Consider the following 22499-nt stretch of genomic DNA (forward strand, 5'->3'; position numbering starts at 1 on the left):
CCAGCTCCCCCGCCAGACCTCCGGGCCCCTCGTCTCCAGCAGCCGGGCGACCCCAGTGAATCACATCCGGAATGAGGGGGCACGGGGGGCGGAGCGCGCCCCGGAGGAGACTGCCTCCCCGCGTCGCGTTCACGGCGCCACCGCCGCCAGCCGCAGAGCCGCCCCTCTCACGGAACCCGCCGTGTCGCCTGCGCACCCCGAGTCCCTTCAGGCCAGAGTCTTCCGCAGGTGATGGCGGACGAGGGTGAGGGGGTCCTGGAAACCACCGCGCGCCTGCCGCCGGGCCTCGCACGGGAGGGGGGCTCGCGCCCTGCCCCTGCGGCTTGGGCCCGAGAAGCCGGGGGATGTGGGCGCCCCGACCCCTCAGACGGCCCGGGGACCGCCCCGCCTGTCCTCGGGCTCCGGGGAGCGTTCTCTGTGGCGACTCATCCCACCCTGGAAAACGGCCTTGTCGAGGGCGAGGCCCCAGAAACCTGTGGCGCAGTGGGGCCGGGGGCCCAGGCTGAAGCCCGCGAGAAGGCCGAGGAAATGACGATTGAGGAGGGCGCCATCTTCTCTGAGGAGGCGGAGGGGGAGGTGCAAAAGCAGCAGGTGGGCGAGGAGATGGAGGTGGCTGAGAAGCTGGTCGAGGAGGAGAAGCTGGAGGTGGGAGCGGAGGCACAGGAGGGACCCGCGCCCCTAAACCTTGATGGTCCAGTTGTGGACCCACTGGAGGCCATCCAGTGGGAGCTGGAGGCTGTGAGTGCCCAGGCAGACAGGGCCTACCTGCAGCTGGAGCGCAGGTTTGGGCGCATGCACCGCTTGCACCTAGCCCGTAGGAGCTTCATCATCCAGAATATTCCTGGCTTCTGGGTCACCGCCTTCCTGAACCACCCGCAGCTGTCCGCCCTGATCAGCCCCCGAGATGAAGACATGCTGTGCTACCTGATGAACTTGGAGGTGAGGGAGCTCAGGCATGCCAGGACCGGCTGCAAGTTCAAGTTCCGCTTTTGGAGCAATCCCTACTTCCGGAACAAGGTGATCGTGAAGGAGTATGAATGCAGATCCTCAGGCCGGGTGGTGTCCATCGCAACTCGCATCCGATGGCACCGGGGCCAGGAACCCCCAGCTCTGGTGCACAGGAACCGAGAGACTGTCCGCAGCTTCTTCAGCTGGTTCTCACAGCACAGCCTCCCGGAGGCTGACATGGTTGCCCAGATTATTAAAGAGGACCTGTGGCCCAACCCCCTGCAGTACTACCTGCTGGGGGATAGGCCCCACAGAGCCAGGAGAGGCCTAGCAAGGTGGCCCACAGAGCCCCCTTCAAGGCCCTATGGGTTCCAGTCTGGCTAAGCCCTGTCCTGGGACCTGGCCCCCTACCTACATAACACGCCCTTCTACTTCCTGGACCTCTGCTTAGGCCAGCAATGGCACTCTGTCATCTGCTTTCTTCTCCATGCACTCTGGCCCCTCTGGACATTCAGCGGACACAGCTCCAAGGTTGAGGCCTTCATGAGGAAGTTCTTCTGTTTCCATGTGGCCTTCGTGCATCACAGGAGTCACAGGCCACAGTGTCCGTCCCAGCATCCAGTGCTGCAGACATGTACTGCCGTCATCTTCCGGGCCCATCTTTGATCACGGCCTTCCCACCCATTTCTGAGATGGCGCCCACGAGTCATTGCTGGAAGGACCAGCGCCTCTCCAAGGCCACGACTGGGCTTCGTATTTATGCTGGCTCTGCACGTTGGCTGTGGCCAGCTGCGTCTCATCACCCACGATGAAGTGTGTGCACTGTGCTGGCTGTCAACTGCACTTGGACATTGTAGGGTCTCAGAGCTTCAGGATGACAGGCCAGGCTACCCCAGGCTATTGGACTGTGGGACATCTGGTAAAATGGGCACACAGACAGCAGATGGCTGTTGCGCATGGGTGAGATCAAGGACATGAGGCAGTGGGCAGCACATTCCTTGTGATCACACTGACGCTGCCCACGTGGGTCCTGCTCCACAGCCTGCTGTCTGTGTATGCCTGTGCTCCACCGTACCAATGTCTGGGTATCACCCTCCTCATGAGTTTTGCTGAGGTTGCCACCAGACCTTTTGCCTGCTGCCAGGTCTATAAGGACCTCAAGAACTGCCAGTGGACCCAGGTTGACCACCTGTAAATGCACAAGAACCCCCCGAGGCCCCAGGAACTCTTGCTGTGCCGGCATTTCTGGGCATGGGCTCAAGGCAGGGGCAATGACTGCGTCTCTTCCAGAAGCCTGCCTTCCTGAGCCCTGGTCACTGGACTCCTACAGAATCCAACTCCTGGTTTCTCCCTGTTCTTAGGCTGTCAGGTTGGAGGTGCTGGGAAAGGGGTGTTTCTGGTCATGGGGCCTACACCTTCCCAGAGCTCACATCTCTTCATTTTCTTTAAAGTGACAGCTCAGAAATAAACTGAAGAAACAAGTTGTTTTTTTTTTTTTTATAAACAGTTGAGACAGGCTTTTTTGTTTAATTTGGCTCTCTGGATCCCCTCTGCTCCCATGCCCTTCCCCTTTCAGCAAGGTCTAGAATCTTCAAAGGGGAATGGTGCAGGGCTGCTAAACAGAGAGACCAGGAGGTAGGGCCCCCAGGGGTAGCGATAGTTCATTGTTTTGTTTATGCTGTGTTCTTTTAGACTAACGTTAGCCCAACTCTTTCTTCTACCAGGTCCAGTGCCCCTCCTGGGATCCTGTAGGTACAAGAGCTTAGTTGTGCTGCTCCCTGCAACCTGGTTCCCCTTCCCACAAAAGGCCTTGTCTTCTCCCCAGTACCTGGGGAGGCCTTGAAACAAACTAGTGGGGGATGCGCTCTTGGTCGGGGAGAAGCCAGAGCAGCTGGAAAGGCGGGGATGCCTGGGAGCTGGTGGAGTGGAAGGAAGAGCCCTGACTCTTCCTACCTTTTTTCATTCACCAATATGTGTTTTAAATTAAAAGAACTATTAACAGAACACTGCATTTTTAGATTTAGATTCTCTCCTTCCAGGTAAACGCTTGTGTTTGTGGAAAGTTAATGCTGTATTTTCATTTCACTGCTTGTAAGCAAGAACCGGTGTGTCCCCTTCTCCATTTTTGCTGGGGAAATTGAGTTGACAAGGCCTGCTTGTTGCTTAGTTGAGAACATTTACAAGAATGTCACTAACTTTTTGATGCCATTGGGGCACTTATGTGGCTATTCATGATTATTATCAAATTGTTGTGGCCTGATAACCTTGTACTTAGAAACAGTTTGAATATGGTGGTTTATATTGTTACTGTGCTGTGAGGATAACCTCCCGAAGGAACCCTGTAACTCTGATGGTTTTGATGATTCTGTGCTCCAGTCGCCATGTTGTAATCAGTATCACTGTATCGATATCTCTACTTCTGAACAAATATTCGTGACGTGGCTTCGTCCAATCCGAATAGGATTCATGGCACTTTTGTCTTCTGTATGCATGATGAAAAAATAAAACCCTTTCAGTCGGGGGAAAAATAACTCAGATCATGTTACTCCCTCTCCAAAACCCTCCACTGGCAGAAAAAAAGTTCTGATTCCTTATCGTGGTGGACAAAGCTCGGCGTTCTCTGGCCCTTGCCAACATCACTCATCAGTGGCTTCTCCACCCCCCAGTACTTGCCTCTCTGCTCCTTAAACGATACCAAGCCTGTTCCAGCCTCAGGGTTTTGCACTTGCGTTTCTCTCTGGAATTTTCTGCAGATAATCTCTTCTCGGGCTCCCTCAATTGACTTGAGACCTCCCCACCCAGGCTGTCTTGTCTGAAGTCCTCCTCTCCCCCTTTTCATCTGTTCTCCCCTTCCCTATTGGTCTGCCGCTTTTCCCCACATGTACCTCAAAACCACTGAGAGTGAATGATTATTCGTGTGTCGGAGTATCTTGCTGGGCTCTGACAACATGGTTCCCACCCATGGGGTTGAGCTGGGCAGAGAAGGGTGGGGGTGACGAAGGGTGACCTAATTTGTCATCTAGCTGGATCACAACTGCGAGTAAAAGGGACACTACTAATAATTACACTGGGACAAGGGGACTAGCTGGCACATAGTGGTCGCCCCGAAGAGAAAGAGCCCAACTAAGTCCAGCTGGGCACGTAGCTCATCCCAGCTGTGCAGGAGGTGTGTAATCAGAGGGTGGGAAGTTCTGTGAAGTTGGATGCTGAGGCTGGGCTTTGAAAAATGGGCAGTAGTTTAGAAAGAAAGAGAATGGGTTTGGAGAATGGAGTTCCTGACAGTAAACAGCGTGGCCCTGAGAGACGATGCATGATGTGTTCAGGGCACAGTGCGTGCCCTGGGTGCGGCTGTTTGGGAGAGGCAAGGCTAGGTGGGTAGTTTAAGGCCATTTCCTGGAAATAGAAACTGAATGCAAAAACTAACGCTAATGGTGGGGAGGATCAAATGTGGTTCAGAGGTGGGAGAGCTCACAGAGCAGCTAGAGGCAAGAGGAGACGATACCAGCTCTAGTGTCTTTGGTTTGAATCTTACCCAGCTTCCAGGAGGCCCTCCTTGATTGCCCTAACCCATGATCATCTCTGCCACCTCCCAAGTAGCATCTAGAACCTGAATTTTGGACACCAGTGCCTGGGTGGGCTGTACCTTCTGGGTTTCTCTTGTGCCCAACACCTGTTCTTGATGATCCTAGGGGAATCAGGTTGAGTCTCAGAGCATCCTGGTGGTCCTGGAAGCCGTTGCCCCATGTGGTTTGCCTGCCCTGCACCTACCTGGTGGTTGGCAGGTGCACTTTGGCTCCTGCAGCCCAAATATAGGCCAGGCTGCATCTTGCCTGTCCTTGGCCCAGGACAATGGTGTTTACCAAAACAGGTGCTCACCTGACCTTTCCACTGCATGACCAGGGGCACGCTTCCTTCACACTGTGACTGACCTCCGCAAGGGTGCAGCCCAGCCACGCATCTGGAGCATGAGTCTTGTCCTCAGAGCCCACTCCTGCTTGCTCGCTCACTCAGGTCCCGAGTCACTCGTTCGTTTATCCGCACATCTTAGCGCCCCCTCTGTACGAAGCACTGGGGATGCAGGATGACTCTATTCAGGTGTCTGCCGCCAGCAAGCTCAAGTTCCAGGAGACTGAGAACAGTGATAGTAACTGCTGACGTTTAGTGAGCGCCCCCTCTGGGCCAGGGGCTTACAAGGATACAGCAGCCAGAGAGGCTCTCTAAGTCTGTCGGGCCAAGGCCCTTTGCTCCCAACACTCCACGGGTCTGTCTGATCACAAGTAAGAGGAAGAGTGTGCTCCTCATGATCTGCAAGACCCTGGCCCTTGTCGTCTGACCTCATCACCTCCTCTCCGATGCCTCTCCTTCCACTGACACCAGCCTTCTGCTGGTCTTCAAATCTGTCTCAAGACCTTGCTTGCTCTTCCCTCCACTTGGAACCTTCTCTATGTATTTGCCTGACAGGCTTCTTGATTCAGTAAGTTCTAAGCTCATCTGTTGCAATTTCTTCTCTTCAGGGAAGCCTTCCCTGACCACCCTTTCTAAAAAACACCCCATCACTCTCCTTAAGCCCTTTCCCTGATTTGGATTGTGTTGTAGCACTTACAACCACCTGACATTATACTGTATATTTATCTGCCTGTTTCTCTATACTCGTGGGAACTTCGCTTTGTTCACTGTAGAACGCTCCTCCCTTGAATAGAGCCCGGCACAGTGCAGGGCTCAGAAACTGTGGCATGAATTGAATGCTTTACATCCTTGAGGTTCAGGAGGGTCTTCCGGGTGGGCAAGGAGAGGGCTGTCTCTAGAGATAGGAACTCTGTGTGACCCAAGGCAGCTCCTTTCCAGGCAGACTCTGCAGTTGCAGCAATGTCTTTGGGTCCACTCCCTGTCCCTTCTACTGAGAGATGGCCACTAGGCTTACACACGCTCGCAGAATGGAGGAAGGCCAGGGAGAGGAGGGGCTCCCTGCTCTGGTGTGGAGAGCAGACATGAGCCTCTGACACCAGGGTTTTTCTCACCTCTGCTCTAAGAGGTCTGCCCTGTTCTGTTGGCCGGGGAGGACTTTTGGACAAGTTCTTTTCAATAAGAAAAACAGCAATTTGTTGTTACCTGTAACTGTGCTGATAACAGCTTGGGGAACTTTGATATTTTCCTCCATGGACATGATTTCAGCACAAAATTTAAAGGAATTCTCTGGTATCTGCTTGCCTTTGCTCAGCAGGAGAACTAAACGTTGATTTGGGCTGGTGAACTTTGAGGCCCCCAGCATCAGAGCTGACTCGGGATCTCAAGGGCACGGGGCTGTGGTGGAGGAGGCACCAGTGGGAAGGCTGACAGGCCTGCGTGCTCCTGATTCCCCATGGTGTGGCCTTCCCCATGTCTTTTGACAGCTCTCAGCCCGTTTCTCCCCTAAAGGAGAACTTGGAATTCCTTAGCAGGAGGAAAATGTCCCTTTAAGACGTCTTCTGCTCCACAGCCCTCCAGCCCTCCAGGTGGCTGGCTCAGTGACAATACTTCTAATTTTCTGATTGCATCTAACAAACTCTGGCTTAAACAAGAAATTTCTTTTTCTTTCCTTTTTTTTTTTTTTATGTGAACATCAAGGTGAGATGGGCTTTGGGGCTGTTTGATTCAGCCGCTCACTGATGTCTTCAAGAACTTGGGCCTTGTCTAATCTGCCATCTTTCCTGTTGTCTACCCTCAGGTTGGTGCCAAGAAGGTGGCAGTAGCCCCAAAGGTCACTTTAGGATATGGCAACTCCAGAGAAGCCTGTGTCTTCTCATGATACCCTTAAAATGGAGGAGGCCTTTCCTAGAAGCCTTCCCTAGAAGTCCTGCATCTAATTGGCTAGAATGGGGTAACATGTCCACTCGGGGACCACGACTTGCTTGGACCACACATCAGAGGTGAAATGGATGTCTGCCCACAATGTCTGGTGGGATAACTGAGACCATCATCTCTGGGAGCTCACAGGCGTAATTCAGCCCTTCTATGGGACCTCCCAGACGGCACTTTCATGCTGCGGTGGTCCTCAGGGTTAGAGGGTACTGACTTCTGGGCCAGCACAGGTCTAACCGCAAGGTTTCTGGTCTTGGAGCGTTTCTTAAATCCAGACAAGTCACTGGCAAGCTAAGATTCCTAGGTATCAGGCCCTTTAGACTCACCTTTGGTGGGTGAGGAGGGAATAACTGATTGAGCACCTACTGTGCGAGTGACCCTTTCACTTAACAGGACTCACACAGTCCTCACAGAGGCCTTGCAATCGTACAGGTGAAAAAGCTGGCAGCAGAGGCTTCTGCTTTCAGCCAAGATGGAATTACAGGGATCATATTCATCCTTCCACCTGAAGCAAGCAGACCAAACACGTGAAACAGTGCTCTTCAAGGGTCTGGACATTGATCCCAGAGAGACAGGAAACCAGGGGAGCAAGAGGAGCGCTGTGGTTGCCCCAGTTTCCCACCCTGGGAGAGTTTTTGGGCTGCGGCACAAGGACAGGGGACGGCAGTGAGCCCAGCCTGCTGAGCTGCGGACGGTGATGAGGGTCTGGGCAGACCAAGGGGATGAGCTCCTAGGACAGAATGCCAGGGATCGAGAGCTGCACGGAGGGAAACCCCTGGAGATCTGCAGAGGGTCCTTTTGAGTATTCATCAGAAAACTGATTGGCACAAGTTTGTGGGATAACGAGCTGAGGGTAGGCAAAGAACCATCAGGAAGGATTAAAGAGACTGGAATAGTGTCTCTTCCCACCAGCCATGGCACTGGGGACTGCACCGTGGGGTATTGAGGAGAATACTTAGAAAGGTCTTGCTTTGGTAGTGGCTAGTAATTAGCCCTAGAACAAGCTCTGCTCTGGAATTGCCTAAGAAAATCTTATGAGCAAGATCCAACAAGATTAAACTGTTTCCAGTAACTTAACTGTCCCAGAAAAAAAGCTCAAGAGGATTTCCAGGATTACAAACACATTCAGTACCTAACAAGGTAAAACTCACGCCTGGCATCCAATCAAAGACTGTCAGGCTTATAAAGTCATAATAAACAACATAATCCACAATGAGGAAAATAAGCAACCAAAACCAGAGGTAAAAATGAGCAGATAAGAACATAAAAGATTAAAATTGTATTCCACAGCTTTAAAAAGACTCATATATATGGTCAAATGATTTTTGACAAAGGTGCCATAACCAATGGGGAAAGGACAGACTTTTCAACAAATCATGCTGGGAAAACTGCATTTCTACATAGAAAAGAATAAACTCAACTTTGGCTGGATAGCTATGTTGGTTAGAGAGTTGTCCCAATTCTTCAAGGTTGCGGGTTTGATCCCCGATCAGGGCACATACAAGAATCAACCAAGGAATGCATAAATAAGTGGAACAAATCAATGTTTCTCTCTCTCTCCCCCTCCTTTCTTTTTTCCCTAAAATCAATGAATAAAAAATGAAAAGAATGAAGTTGAACCCTTACCTTATACTACATACAAAAATTAAATTAGATCAAAGATTTAAATGTAATACCTAAAACTACAAAAATCTTGGAAGCAAACAGGGAAAGAATTTCATGACATTGTCTTTTCAATGACTGATCAGATACAACACCAAAAGCAGAGGCAACAAAAGAAATAGAAAGGGGAGTCATCAAAATTTCACCAAAGGACACTGTCGACAGAATGAACCGGCAACCCACAGAATGGGATAAAATACTGTAGTCATATATCTGATAAGGAATTATTATCCAGGATATATAAATAACTTCTATAACTCAGTAACAAAAACAAAAAAAAAAACCCATCTCAATTTAAAAAAGGGCAAAGGACTTGAACAGACATTAACTCCAAAGAAGACGTGCACATGGCCTATACGCGTATGAAATGATGCTCAACAGCACTAATTACTAATACAAATCCAAAGCACAAGATACCACTTTACATTCACTAGAATGGGTATTATTTAAAAAAACCAAAAATAACAAGTATTTTTTAAGAGATTTTATTTATTTATTTTTAGAGGGGGGAAGGGAGGGAGAAAGAGAGGGAGAAAAACATCAATGTGTGGTTGCCTCTCACGCGCCCCCAAGCAGGGACCTGGCCTGAAACCCAGGCATGTGCCCTGACTGGGAATCAAACCAGCGACCTTTCGATTGTCAGGCTGGCACTGAAGCCACTGAACCACACCAGCCAGGGCAAAAATAACAAGTATTGACAAGGATGCAGAGAAACTGGGACTTTCGTGCATTGCTGGTAGGAATGCAAAATGTTACAGCCACTCTATAAAAACAGTATGGAGGGTCCTCAAAAAGTTAAACAGAGAATTACCACAAGATCCAGCAATTTCACTCCGAGGCATGCACCCAAAATAAGTGAAAGCAGAGACTTGAACAGATATTTCTGCACCAATGTTCACAGCAGCAGCATCCACAATAGCCAAAAGGTGCAAACAACCCGTATGTCCACAGGTGGATGCATACACAAAAGGTGGTATATACATACAATGGAGTAGTAAACGTTACCGAGGAGTAAAATTCTGACACATTACAAAGTGGATGACCCTTGAAGGCATTATGGGAACTAAAACAAGCCAGACACAAAAGGACGAGCACTGTAGGGTTCCACTGGAGCAGTCAAATGCATGGAGACAGAGAGAAGAGCAGTGGTTGCCAGAGGCTAGGGGAAGAAGAGGAGTTCCACTGAGTACTGACTTTCAGTTTGGGATGATGGAGAGTTCTGGAGGTGGCTAGTGGTGATGGTCATACAACAATGTAAATGTATACAATGCCACTAAGTTGTACACTTTAAAGTGGTAAATTTAATGTTATGTATATTTTACCCAATAAAAGTTAAGTAGAGATGGGGAGGATATAAAAAAAAAAAAAAAAAAAAAGACCTGGTGTGGCTCAGTGGGTTGAGCTCCGGCCTGTGAACTGAAAGGGTTCGCTTCCCAGTCAGAGCGCATGCCTGGGTGCGGGCCAGGTGGGGGTGTGTGAAAGAAAACTGATGGATGTTTCTCTCCCACTTTCTCCCTCCCTCCTCCTCTCTCTAAAAAATACATAAAATCTTAAAGAAAACAAAAAAGACCTAAATCAAATTTCTACAGATGAAAAAGACACTGTCTGAGATGAAAGACACACTGGCGTGATTAATGGCAGAGCACACATGGCAGAAGACTAGTGAATTTAAAGGCACAGCAGAAAGGCACAGCAATAGAAACTATTCAAAATGAAACACAGAAAAAATAATTTTTAAAAAAAAATTCAAAAAGAGCATCAGTGGATGGGACATCAGTGGTGGAACAACTTCAAGCAGCCTAATGTATAAGTAATCAGACTGGCTGAAAGGAGATGGGAGAACAGAAAAAATGTTTGAAGGAATAATGGCCTAAAACTTTTCAAATTTACTGAAAACAATAAATACACAGTTCCAAGAAGCTCAATGTACTTTAAACACAAGAAATGTGAAGAAAACTAGACCAAGGTATCCATAATCAATAGCTCAAAACCAGCGACACGGAACAAGCAGTCAGAGACAACTTGTTACACACAGAGGATGAAGAGGGGACATCAGACCTGCTTTCAGAAGCAATCCCAGTGATGAGATAGTAGAGTAACATCTTTAAAGTACTAGGAAAGAAAATAACTTGTCAACCTAGAATTCTATACCCAGCCTCCCCAAATCTTTCACTAACGAAGGTAAAATTGAGAATGTTTTAGGCATATAAAAACTGAAAGAATTCATCACCAGCGGATCTTCACTGCAACAAATGTTAAAAAATGTCTTCCAGGCAGACGGACAAGGATACCAGACGGAGACCGGATCTACGCACAAAGGGATGAAGACCAGCGGGAACAGTACCTACCTGGGTGCATATATGTAAGACTTGTTATTATTATTTAAATTCTTTTAAGATAATTGTTTAAATAAAGATAGCAAAAGTATATTGTGATGTATATAGCATATATAAAAGTAGAAAAAGATGACAACTGTATTACAAAGCCTGGGAAGGTATTGTAGAAATGGAAGTATACTATTATAAGGTTCTTATACTGTATGTGAAGTTGTGTAACATCACTTAAAGTTAGACTGTAGTAAGTTCAAGACATGCTTTAAAGCCTAAAGCAATCACTAAATTATCCCAAAAAGTTATAAACAATAAACTAAGGAGATTAAAATGCGAAGTGTCCTTGATTTATCCAAAAGAAGGCAGGAAAAGAGGAAAAAGCAAACAACAGACAGGACAAGTAGGAAACAACTGGCAAGACTATAGACATAAGCCTAGCCACATCAACACTCCTATTAAATGTAAATGGTCTAAACACTCCAATTAAAAAGCAGAGATTGTAAAATTGGATAAAAAAGCAAAGCCAAACTTTACACTGCCTGTAAGAAACACGCTTTAAATACAAAAATGCAATAGGCTAAAAGTAAAAGGATGGAAAATGATACACCGTGTGAACATTAACCAAAAGCAAGTGGGACTGGCCATATTAACATCAAAGTAGATTTCAGAGCAAAGACTATTACTAGGGATAAATTGATCCAAAAACAGTATGTACCTAACAGAGTTCCAAAATACATCGAGCAAAAACAAAACTGCAATGAGAAATACACAAATCTACAATTATGATCAAAGATTTCAATACCCCACTTTCAAGCATTTATATAACAAGCAGGCACAAAAATTAGTACGGATATAACAGACTCAAACAACACTATTAACCAACCTGACCTGACATTTATAGAATATTCCAGTCAGAACAGCAGGATCTGCTTTCTTTCCATGTGTACATCGAACATTTATCAAAACAGACCATATTCTGGGCCACAAAAAAAGTCTCGATAAATTCAAAAGGCTTAAGTCATATTGTACAATACAAAGTCTCTGCCCAAATCCTACTATGGTCTCTGCCCACAACAGAATTACAAATCAATAATAGAAAGATCCCTGAAAATAAAATCCCCCAATACCTGGAAAGTAAATAACACATGAATTAAAAATAAATAAATAAAAGAAATCAGATATTAGAAAGTATCTTGAACTGAATGTCAATGAAACACAACATACCAGAATTTCTGGGGTGTTCCTACAGCAGAACTTAGGAAGCAGCTTATAGCACTAAGTACCTATACTAGGGAAAAAAGGCCTCAAACATATGACCTCAGCTTCTATCTTAAGAAACTGGGACAGAGCAATTTAACTGAGGCACGGAGCTGGAGGGGTGGAGTGTAACAGACAACCACTGTTTCTGTCACTATGGGAAGTCGTCCTTCCCTCCCCTGGATTTAGTGACTGGTCCAAGATGTGCCAACAGTAATCCAAACTGGGCCCGCCAGAGACCTTTCCTGGCATTTATCTATATTAAACATACTAAAGTTGGGAAAGTTTTCAGGAACTACTATAAAGGACACATGGACAAAACCAAGGGGGAGGGTGGAAGCAGGGGAGGGAGGTGGGTTTGGCTGGGGTGGGGGGGAGTGGTGGGCAGAAAATGCAGACAACTGTAATTGAACAATAAAGTAATTAAAAAATGAATACATATGGTCATACAAAATATTAAAAATTCCATTTTTAATTCATTCTCTAAATAAATATATATATATAAAGTAGGGAAAGAGATGTCTTTTTTTCCCAGGCTTTCAAAACTAGCTAATGTAAGCCTAAAGCGACGTGAGCCATGTCCTCCCTACCTCCCGCACGGGGAAGACTCTTCACTATGGGATAGAGGGGCCAGAGTGCAGCGGGGTGGAAGAAGGGAGAACCCTAAGGCTATCCTCTGAGCCCCTGGGTCTATGCAGACCCAAAGCCAAACCATTCCTTTCCTTGATGACTTAGGAGCCAATCAGTTCCTCTTCAGGCTTAAGCCAATTTGTCCTGTTTCTACTGCTTGCAGGTGAAGGAGTCTTACGTGACAGAGAAGTGAGCTGGTAGTAAAACATTGGAGATGGGCATCTAAAACCAGGTCTCACTGCTACCAAAGCCCACAGTTAAATACAATTTCCTACTTGTGGCATCAGAGGGACAGATGCTCATGATTCAGAATGCAGGTGCCGAGCAGATGGGAGAGGCTACGGGCTTGAACCAGGCAGGGGAACAGCAGTGGCCTGAACACTGAGAAGCCTGCCATGAGGCACCTTCGTGAGAAACCACTCGGCTCAGCCCATCTGGAGAAGCAGCCCCACCTCAGCCCCCAACCCTTGCAAGAGACTCAAGAAACACGACAACGGGACAATGGCATATTTATTTACATTTGGACCAAAAAAGGCATACAGGCATTTTTTAATTAAAAATAATGATGATGATTTAAAAAGTCAGAAAAACCGATGATGTGTAAATCCTTTACTAGAAGTCCATTTCCCTACTCCCCCCAAAAAGAGACTCTCTTAGGGAAAAAAAATCCAAGATTTGAAGAAACAAGATTTCATTATCGTTCTCTACTGCTTGGGCTCCCTTTTCTGCAACCTGATTCTTCGTGGCTGCCACGTGGCACTGTGGCGTCACTGTGCGGCAAGGTTGATTAGTTCACTGGCTTGACTGGTGGGGCTGGTAGGGACTGCTGGAAGGATCTGGGTGGGGGGAGGGAGGGGGGAGAGTGTGTTCCTAGCTTAACCAGCATCCTGAACTTTTGTCTTGCAGTGGGGGTCCCAAAGGGGCTGGAGCAAGGGTTGAGTGACTGTTATTTAGTCCCTAATCCCTGGGTGGGTTTGGTCTCTTGTAATTTAAGAGCAAGTGTGACGTGAACAGAGTGGGTGCGGGGCTTGGCCCCAAGTGTGAGTGTTGACAAAGGAGCCAGACCTGCCATGTCAGCATCCTTTAACTTGAGGAAACCGGGGTCCTCGCCTATTCCCGGGAACTGGGGAAGAAATGACAGAACTTACCTTCCATCTCTCTTCTCACCAGCAGTTTTCTGGGTGTCCCCAAAAGCAGGCAAGAACTCAGATGGGGGAGGGTGATGGGTTTGGCTAAAAGAGCTGTGTGTGGGCACTGAGGCTGGGGGATGTCAGGGAGGCAAGGCCTCTTCCCAGCCACCTAAAGGAAAAGCTCTGAGGTCCAGGCCTTGTTGTGCCCTGGAAGTGGAGGAGGAGAGGCCCTGCCACCAGCACACTTTGCAAAGAACAGCAGCCCGAGGAAGGGGCTGGCAGAGCAATCCCGAGGGGTGAGGACCCTCAGCCCAGACAGACACGTGGGTACTTGGCTTGGCTCTGGAAATACCTGGCCCTAGATCCAGGGTTTCTTGGCACAAACACAGTTCACTGCAAGTCTATTCTCTGGTCCAGCAAATTCCTGCTGCTCCCCGGTACTTCCAGGGATCTCCTTGTAGCAACCAAGACTGGGCTTGCTCCTGGTGATACGATGACCCAGAGGCCTGGCTGGAACCCCTGCTGTGGGCAGCCCTGGGAGGAGGCTGGGAGACGAGAAGAGGGAGGAAGCGGCTGGTGGAGGCGGGATGGCACTGAGGATGCATGTCCGGCTAGAGCTGTGCTTGTCGCGGCGGCATCAATGGTGAGGACGAGCAGTGAGAGGCTCGGACACCTCCCTGAAGCCCCTGAAGGCCCAGCGTTTCCTCTTCCAGTTAGTTGTGGGATGGCCAACAGCCCTGAGAAACTGAGGTGGAGACAGTGACCAAAACCCAGTGTCTTGGTGGGTTTATCCATGCTGGATGCATGGTTAAAAAAAAACAACTAAGGAAAACACCCCTAACCAAAAATAAACCTGAACAGGTCCGAGAGTTCCTGCTGGAGGGAACTTTCTTAGCACTGAAGAAAAACCACCCACAAAAAACCTCATCCCCCACAGAACTGGAATAAGATGATGAAGAAAAATGCAAGACGTATCTACAGGCCCTCCCGCCCCACCACGCAGCCAGCCCCGGGATCCAGGAACACTGTGCCAGGAGTTACATTCCAAACGAGCAGGAGTTATTTTATTTTGCGTGCCTGCAGTTCCCCACGCAGGGCAGCTTCCTGTCCGTGGACGGAGCGGGCCTGGCCGTGGCCCACCCTCATCAGTCTATCTTCACAGCTGCGTAGATCTTGCGGACAAACATGTAGGCTGCATAGAAGCCAATGGTGCCCGTGAGGAGCCAGAAGGACAGGACCATGAGGGCCGTGTAGCCAAAGTAGAGGAGAGAGGGAATGAACTCAACGATGTCCAGCTGGGGCACGAGTGAGAGAGAGAAGGGAAGGGTGTACGCTTAGTGCCAGCCTGCCATGGCCAACTGCCTGCCCCCCCCCCCCCGCCCCGATCTCGTGGTGAAGCTGAAGCCTGTTAGGAGAGGGGCTTGCTCCAGGTGGGCAATGAGGGGGAGATGGGGCCTGCAGCCACAGCGAACCTTCTTCAATACCAAGGCCCAAGCATTGCCTTGGTTTCTCACGACCACCATGGTAGGTGATCAGTCCATGTTACACACAGGGCACAGGGCGGTTAAAACACCCACAGTTACACAGCTAGGAAGTAGAAAGAGCTGGGATTTGAACCTGGGGTCAGAGGGCTGGGAGTCGAAGGCCCAATTTATCCGACCTAGGTCATTTCTGGCTAGAGTAAGAGGGGGAAGGAGTCTTTCCAGGGAAGGGCCTACAAGCTCACTGGAAGACAGGTATATAACCTCAGAGGTGAGGGCCAGAGTTCTGCAAGTGGGAAGAGCCGCAGCTATGTCATTTCTTCACCCTCCACAGTCCCCAGTACCGTACAGTGACACTCCTGGATGGCTGGAGCAGCAGACAGGGAATGGGGAGGAGAGAGGCGTTTAAGATGCCCAGCTTAAGGACCAGAGAGCCACCATATGCCTGCACCAGCCTACGGTTCTCTCTTCCTCAATCGCTTCTGTCACTTTTTGTTAACATTTCATAGGGATTTCATCTAGGGCATTTGGACCCTATAGAGTGCAGATGCCTGGGTGGGGAGGCCCAGAATCTGTGCTGTGGTGGAACCTTGGTGTCAAGACCTGCCCAACACACAGGGGCCTGAGTGGGGCCCATTCCAGGGCTCACGGGCAGACACATGGTCACAAAATGCCAAGAGCCCAGAAGAAAACAATAAACGTCACTGTTGAGACTTTCTCCCTGAGGTCAAACAGTCTCAGACTGGGCTACAGTCCATGTTTTCAGGGTCAACCCCCCATCTCTCCTTTTATAAGCTTGCTTTTGGCTGGAAATAAAGTGTGGGTGGCAGAGGTGGGTGTAGGGGACAGGGCAGTGGTGTATCTGGTGGTAAAACCAGGAAAGGGATGAGGCAAAAAGGCAGTACTGGAAAGGCCCCTTGAATTCAGACAGGCCAAGGAAGGCTCTGGGGATGGAGGAGGTTTTTAGAACAAAGAATGGGGCAGAGGGATGTGACTCCAGGGGATCAGATAAGAGGCTGTTAGTTAGGACTTATTTGCCAACACCATCTCCTGTCTTCCTCCACTAGCCACTTTGTGGTCCTGGTGGGGCTGTCAGTCCCAGCACAAAATTTGAGCTAGTCAGCCAGAGTGCACCGTCCTACTGGACCTGAGAAACAGTGAGGGATGGCACGTAACCCAGGTCAATAACAGTCTTTCCTGGGACTGATAATATGATGGTACAAGACAGATGTTCCTTTAGCTCCAGGGCTGCCAGGGGCCAACTTTCTACTCTATGGAAAGATCCTGTCAGCAGACTGAAGCCAAGAAAACACACACAGAACTGCGGCGTGGACACAGAGCCCTGCCCTCCTTAAACTTTTCAGTTATATCGGCCAATACATCCCCTTTTTGCTTAAGCCAAATGGAATTGAGTTTTGGTCACTTTCTACTCTAAACAGTTCGGATTCATGAGCTATAAAGGAGGGAAATTACCCACATTTTGCCATGTATAATGTGCACTTTTTTGCCCAGATTTTTGAGGGGAAAAATAAGGATGTGCATTATACTTGAGTAGTACACCTGAAATACCTTATATCTGATACCTTGTATCTGTGCTTGTGTTTTGTAATTATTTGCTACATAGAGTTTTTTGTGGCATAGTATGTTCAAAAATAAATGCTAAAATTCCTTTGTAATATAAAAAACAAGCACCTAACTATAAATAAATGAGTGAATGAACTAAAAAATTAAAACAAAAGATTATTTTCCTGAAAGTTGGGGCCAAAAACATGGGCAGGCATTATATACAGCAAAATACGGTAATTTGTTCGGTCTAAAGACAGAAGTTACAGGAGGCAGATTTCAGTGTGCATCAGAAAACAACCTGATAAGGACAGGAGCTGTCCAAAGAGAGCACGGAGTGTCAGGAGGGGGTTCCTTCTGTCACTGGATTTGCGAGGGCAGGGGTCAGCAAACTTTTTCTTAAAGGGCCAGATTATACATAGTCTAGGTTTTGCAGGCCATATGGCTTCTGCTGAACTACTCAACTCTGCCACAGTGGTATGAAAGCAGCCATAGATGTTATGTAAATGGAGCATGGTTGTGTTCTAATAAAACTTTATATAAATAGGCCCCTGGGTTTCAGTTTACTGGCCCCTGAGCTAGTGATTGCTTGTTGGAATCACTGGAAAAGAGGGGCATGGTCAGCACACTGGAAGCAGGGATGCAGCACCACATTAAATGATTCCTAGAGCCCTTTCCAACCTGATCTGTTTGGGGAAGAACATTCCCAGCTTCGACCAACTGACCTATGCCCCTAGTTTGGGAATACACCCTGGTTGCAAACAGAGGACCGTCTGCTTTTGGGTTCTGGGGACCCAGAGTACAGCTGGTGAGACCAAGTCTGCCTTGTTAGCCTCAGAGGGGAGAGGCCTGCCAGAACGCCCAGACTCCTCTCAGTGGCCCGTTTCGTTGGTGTCATGTGTCACTCTACCCAAGCTGTCATGGGGCTGTTTCTACTTTCACTCACGCCACTTCTGGGGACAAAAAGCTCTGCGAATGTGCCGGAGTCGGGTGAGCCAAGCTCCCTTTCATGCACCCACACATTACCTATGTGGTCATACAACATGGACCACCCGAGACGCTGGCGAAGCCCTGGCCCACCCTGTCATTACTGTGAAGGACTGAAAGGTGCTTGCACGCACAAGGGAAGGGAACATCCAGAGACAGGATGCCCGAGGTCCTAAGTTTGGGTGTTAAAGGCTATTTCATCATCTTTGTTAACTCTTCTTATTTCCCTTCTTTATCCTTTCATGTCCTTCTTTTCTAGCTTCTTGAGGTACTATCAGTATCTCTTATTTCCTACTAAAAGCAGTGTAAGCTATTTTTTTTCCTTTAAGCATCCCTCTGGCTATATCTCACAGGTTTTGCACGTAATATTCTCCTGGCTACATATTCTGAAGGCTTCTATCTCCCAAACATACAGAAGACAGATTCCCTTTTCCTAAAAAGATGCAAGTTCCAGAACAGAAACAGTTCTACTGTCACTGGTCCCCACAGTGATGGGAAAGTAAGATCCAGATACTCGAGTTTTTCTTCTCCACTATCCTGCCCTGAAAGGGCTAATAAAATAAGCCTTGCTAACAAAATAAGGGCAGTACCTTGTTAACAAAATAAAAGATGGCATAGACCAGGACATAGAATGCAGATCCCCCGGAGACCAGGAAATTCCTCCACCACCAGCGGTAATCCTGAGGAAGAGACAAAAGGGTCAGAACCTCTTCCCCAAGTTTTGCAGATGCCCAAGGGGCTAAAGACTTTGAGTAAGAACAGTGGTATTTGGGGAGATGGGAATGTTTTATACCTGGGCTGTAATTGGTTGTTTTACAACTGTATGCATTTTCGAAAATACACAAAAAAGGGTAAACTTTACTGTTTATAAAATATACTTCAGTTAAAAAAATCAACAACAAACGAATAGTAGTAACAACAACTAACTTGTTGTAAGCAAACGTTCCTCCACGTGCCAGGTACCACTCTAAGTGCTGCACGTGAGTCAGCCCAGTGTCATCATTGCAGCAGCCTTCTGAGCCAGGCCCTACTGCTGTCCTCATCCCGTGAGGACAGCACAGAGAGGTTAAGCAACAATCAACCAAAGCTCCTAATGACGGAGTCCGCTGAATAAATGGAGGCTCAGAGAGAGGAAGCGGCCTCAAGACCTCACAGCCAGAAGGAGGAGACCACACAGAAACTGAGACAGCTTCACTGACTCATCAGTGTTGGACCCAGGCCCCTGCCCCCAACTCCTGGCCCCATCCCCCTTACCTCTGCACACAGCTGAAAGTACACCATGACAATGCTGATCTGTGAGCAGGACACCACCAGGATGATGAAGACGAGGAACAGGAAGCCAAAGAGGTAATAGAACTGATTCTCCCAGATTGCCTGTGGACACATCACAGCTGGCTTTCAGCTAGCCTGCCTCTCCCCAGTGGCCCTGTCTCCTGGCACACACTGCCTCAAGACACCATCATGATGCCACTGGGGCCTGTGGGCCTGGCACATGGCTCTAACTGGTCCCTCCTTCCTGGAGCAGAGGGTGAGCCAGGCTTAGAAAGTGGCTGGGGCATGGCTGACCCTGCGATGGGTGGGCCCCAGACTGAACATGGCAGCTTGTATAAAGTAGCAAACCCCACCCCCATCAAAATGACACAGCAGCCACCACCATCCAGGGGCAGCTTACCACATGCCAGGCAAGCCACATGCTTCATGGACACCTCCACATGTGAACTTCTGAAAGTGTGGACTTTTACAGCTGAACAAGTCAAGGCTCAGTGAGGCTGGTGACTGTCCCAGGGTCATACAAAGAGAGTTGAGGTGGCTTTCCTGGCAGGGCAGCCAATCCATCCTTTGACCCTTTTCCTCAGCAGGGTTGGATATGCGAGGGGATCTCAGCAAGGAGGGGCTGGGCCACTCCAGAGCAGCGAATACTTGTCCAGCACTGACCTGGTGCAAGGCACTCTCTGTGCTGGGCACTGAGTTAGGTCAGAGAGACTCCAATGGCTGGGAGGAGCCCTACTGCCAATTTTCATCTCTGTACTGTAGGCCTGGCACAGGAGCAATCATCACTACAACACAGCTATGATTTTTTCTTTAACCTCACCAGGGGACACTTTTTCCTTGCTTTTAGAGACAGAGAGAAGGGAAAGAAATATCGATGCAAGAGAAGCATCAATTGGTTACCTCTCATACATATCTGGACCAGGGGGCTGCAACTTAGGTATGTGCCCTGACTGGGAATCAAACCTACAACCCTTTGGTTATGGAATGATGCTCCAACCAACTGAGCCACAGTGGCCAAGGCCACAACTACAACTTAACAAGCATTTTCTGAATGTCACCAGGTACTATGCCTTTATAGACATTATCACATTCCAACCCCACAATGGTCCTGACAATTAGGCCTCATTCCCCCCACTTTCCTGGGAGTTTTGAGTAATTCAAGTAAAGATGTGGAGAAACTCGGAAATCAAAGCAGATGAGACAATATTAACAACAGTGGTGACAGACCGCAGTATTACCGAGGCAGCTTCTCCTCACTGAGCCCTCCCACACCAGCCCCTGCACATACGCCGTATCTCAGCCGACCTTCCCAGCCATTCCAAGAGGCAGGACCATGACCCCATGTCAGAGTGGAAAATGGGGGCTCCAAGAAGTTAAATGGCCCATTGAAATTTCAGGGGAAGTAAGAGGCAGAGCACCTAAGTGAAGAGGCAGGGAGCAGGCTAGCGTGGATGAAGGCTGCGTGTGGAGGGTGGGGAGCAGGCAGCACTACTCACGCTGAAGATGAAGAAGAGCTCGATGAACATGGCACCGAAGGGCAGAATCCCAGCCATGAGAATGCTGCGGCAGAACAGGAGGGTTAGCACTGTGAGGAGACTCGGCCACAGGAAGCCCGAGGCTCCGTCCCCAGCCAGCCTGACTGAGAAGGCTGACGTGGTGCGCTGGTTCTAATGCTCTCAGCATGCTTTTGCACCATGATAGCCTCCTGAGAGGTAAGCATCGTTCTCTCCATTTTATAGATGGGGAAACTGAGGCACAGATGGGTGGGGTGACTCCCCGGAGGTCTAAGCGATGGTTGTAACCTCTTACCGCACCTTTCCACCTCTCCCCTGTCCTGGTTGCTGGGCCACCACCAAATCTGGCAATAACTTGGACGTCTTTATTGTGAAGTGTGTTAGTGCCAGCTGAGCTGCAGAACACCAGCCATAGCATCCTCAGTGGGTGGTGGCATGGTGGGGGTGGCGGGGGGGGGGGGGGGTGGGGGGCTTCTTCCATGTCTTCCTAAGAAGATGGCTCAGAGCAGTGTTGACCTCACCCACTCCAGAAGGGCCCTGCTGGAGACTCACCCCACAAATCGGTTCATGTACCACCGCTGTTCGGGGATCTGCCGGGGAATCTGGTTGGTGCGCACGGGGTTGTCATACGGCTGCTTGCGGAAGCCAAAGTAGTAGCCCAGGTAGACGAGGGGCAGGGAGATCCCGAACCACATGCACAGCAGGGCCACCATGGTGGGAAAGGGAACCTGCAGGGGCACAGCACCAGGAGAGCCCATGAGGCCCTGATGCCCAGGCTGATGGCTGTGCAGGGGGCCAGGGGACCTTCTGGGCTCCCAGGGAAGGAGGGGCATAGGCAGAGCCACCATGGTGGGGAAGGTCCTGCAGACACCCCCCCACAGGGTTCCTGGCCAGAACCTCTTGGAGCTGACGGCAGCCATGGGGAAGGGTGGAGTGCACACGGTGGACCACCTGGGCTGTGAAGATGAAGCACAGTGTCCCAGAGGCTGTCACCCAGGGAGGGAGTGGGGAAAGGACAGGGAAGGGGGGGACTGAGGGCATGAGGGGAGAGAGAGAGAGGTCAGAATGAAGAGGCATTATGCGTCTGATATGTTAGGTGAAGAAATAAAGGGGAAAAAAGAACCCCTGCATCAACAGTGTGTTGCCCATTTTGTTAAAATAAAACCCCATAGTATACCACTAAGTAATGAAGCAGGTCATAAAACTGTATGTCTGGAACTCCATTTCAATAAAAACTCCAATATTTATATGTGTAAGTGCCTAGAAAGACCTATGCCAGAAAGTTAATAGTATTTTCCCAGCCAAGATAGAGGATTAGAACTGATTTTTCATTTTCTTTTTTATCCTTTTCTCTAAAGTATTACGTTTTCATAAGAATTATGCAAAAAAGCAATGAATTAATATATATCAAGTATTTAGAATAGGACTTATTTCAAAGTAAGCACCATATGTTATTATTTTATAATTTTAAATTATATAATTTGATTTTTAATAAATCTAAGAAAAAAGGCAATGACTGAAAAACCTCAGAGTGAAGATCTACATAGTATTTATCTCTGGGTGGTTGGATTATGAGTTATTTCTGACTTCTTCCTTAACTTCTTTGTACTTTCCAAAATTTCTACAGTGAGTGTTTTGTAATGAGCAGTTGGTAATTGGGAGAGAAATGTTGAAAGAGCGAAGGAACACAGGTGTAAAAAGAAGGAAGTGAGAGGAAGAGCACAAGTCTGTTTCCCCTGAGGGCAGCTTCTGGACTCCCGGCAAAAGCCAGGCCTGCGGCAGCCTGGACTGGAAGCCTCACCCTGCGCCTTCAGTGAGCGCCTGCAGGTCCAGGGGAGGTGGCTCTAGTGCTGTGGCTGGACAGGCCAAATGCTTGCCCCACCTCTA

At 48.7% G+C, this 22499-nt stretch overlaps 2 protein-coding genes across 11 annotated transcripts in view; one reads left to right on the top strand and one right to left on the bottom strand.

The window, feature by feature from the left end:
• Window positions 1-98: 98 nt before the first annotated feature.
• LOC112304144 (putative testis-specific Y-encoded-like protein 3) lies at window positions 99-3479 on the top strand. The gene has a single exon (XM_024559785.4). It carries the CDS (start codon window positions 232-234, stop codon window positions 1330-1332), a length of 1101 nt encoding a protein of 366 aa, XP_024415553.2. The 5' UTR covers window positions 99-231; the 3' UTR covers window positions 1333-3479.
• A 9678-nt stretch (window positions 3480-13157) lies between these two features.
• TM9SF4 (transmembrane 9 superfamily member 4) overlaps window positions 13158-22499 on the bottom strand; it is a 51048-nt gene continuing 41706 nt past the window's right edge. For 9 of the 10 annotated variants that reach the window (XM_024559328.3, XM_045194744.3, XM_045194742.3 and 6 more), the window contains 5 exons: window positions 21165-21340; window positions 20595-20658; window positions 19081-19200; window positions 18417-18506; window positions 13158-15090 (listed from right to left, as the gene is read on the bottom strand). In XM_024559328.3, the coding sequence (XP_024415096.1) occupies window positions 14941-15090; window positions 18417-18506; window positions 19081-19200; window positions 20595-20658; window positions 21165-21340 (600 nt within the window). In that variant the 3' untranslated portion in view covers window positions 13158-14940. The remainder of the gene's footprint in view (window positions 15091-18416; window positions 18507-19080; window positions 19201-20594; window positions 20659-21164; window positions 21341-22499) is intronic. The other variant, XM_071221772.1, reaches the window with a different exon arrangement.

The sequence above is a fragment of the Desmodus rotundus genome, chromosome 6 (genome assembly GCF_022682495.2).
Source record: "Desmodus rotundus isolate HL8 chromosome 6, HLdesRot8A.1, whole genome shotgun sequence".
Lineage (NCBI taxonomy): Eukaryota > Metazoa > Chordata > Mammalia > Chiroptera > Phyllostomidae > Desmodus > Desmodus rotundus.

Coding starts and splice junctions, on each gene's coding strand:
- LOC112304144 (XM_024559785.4), top strand. CDS start 232: ATGGCGGACGAGGGTGAGGGGGTCCTGGAAACCACCGCGCGCCTGCCG.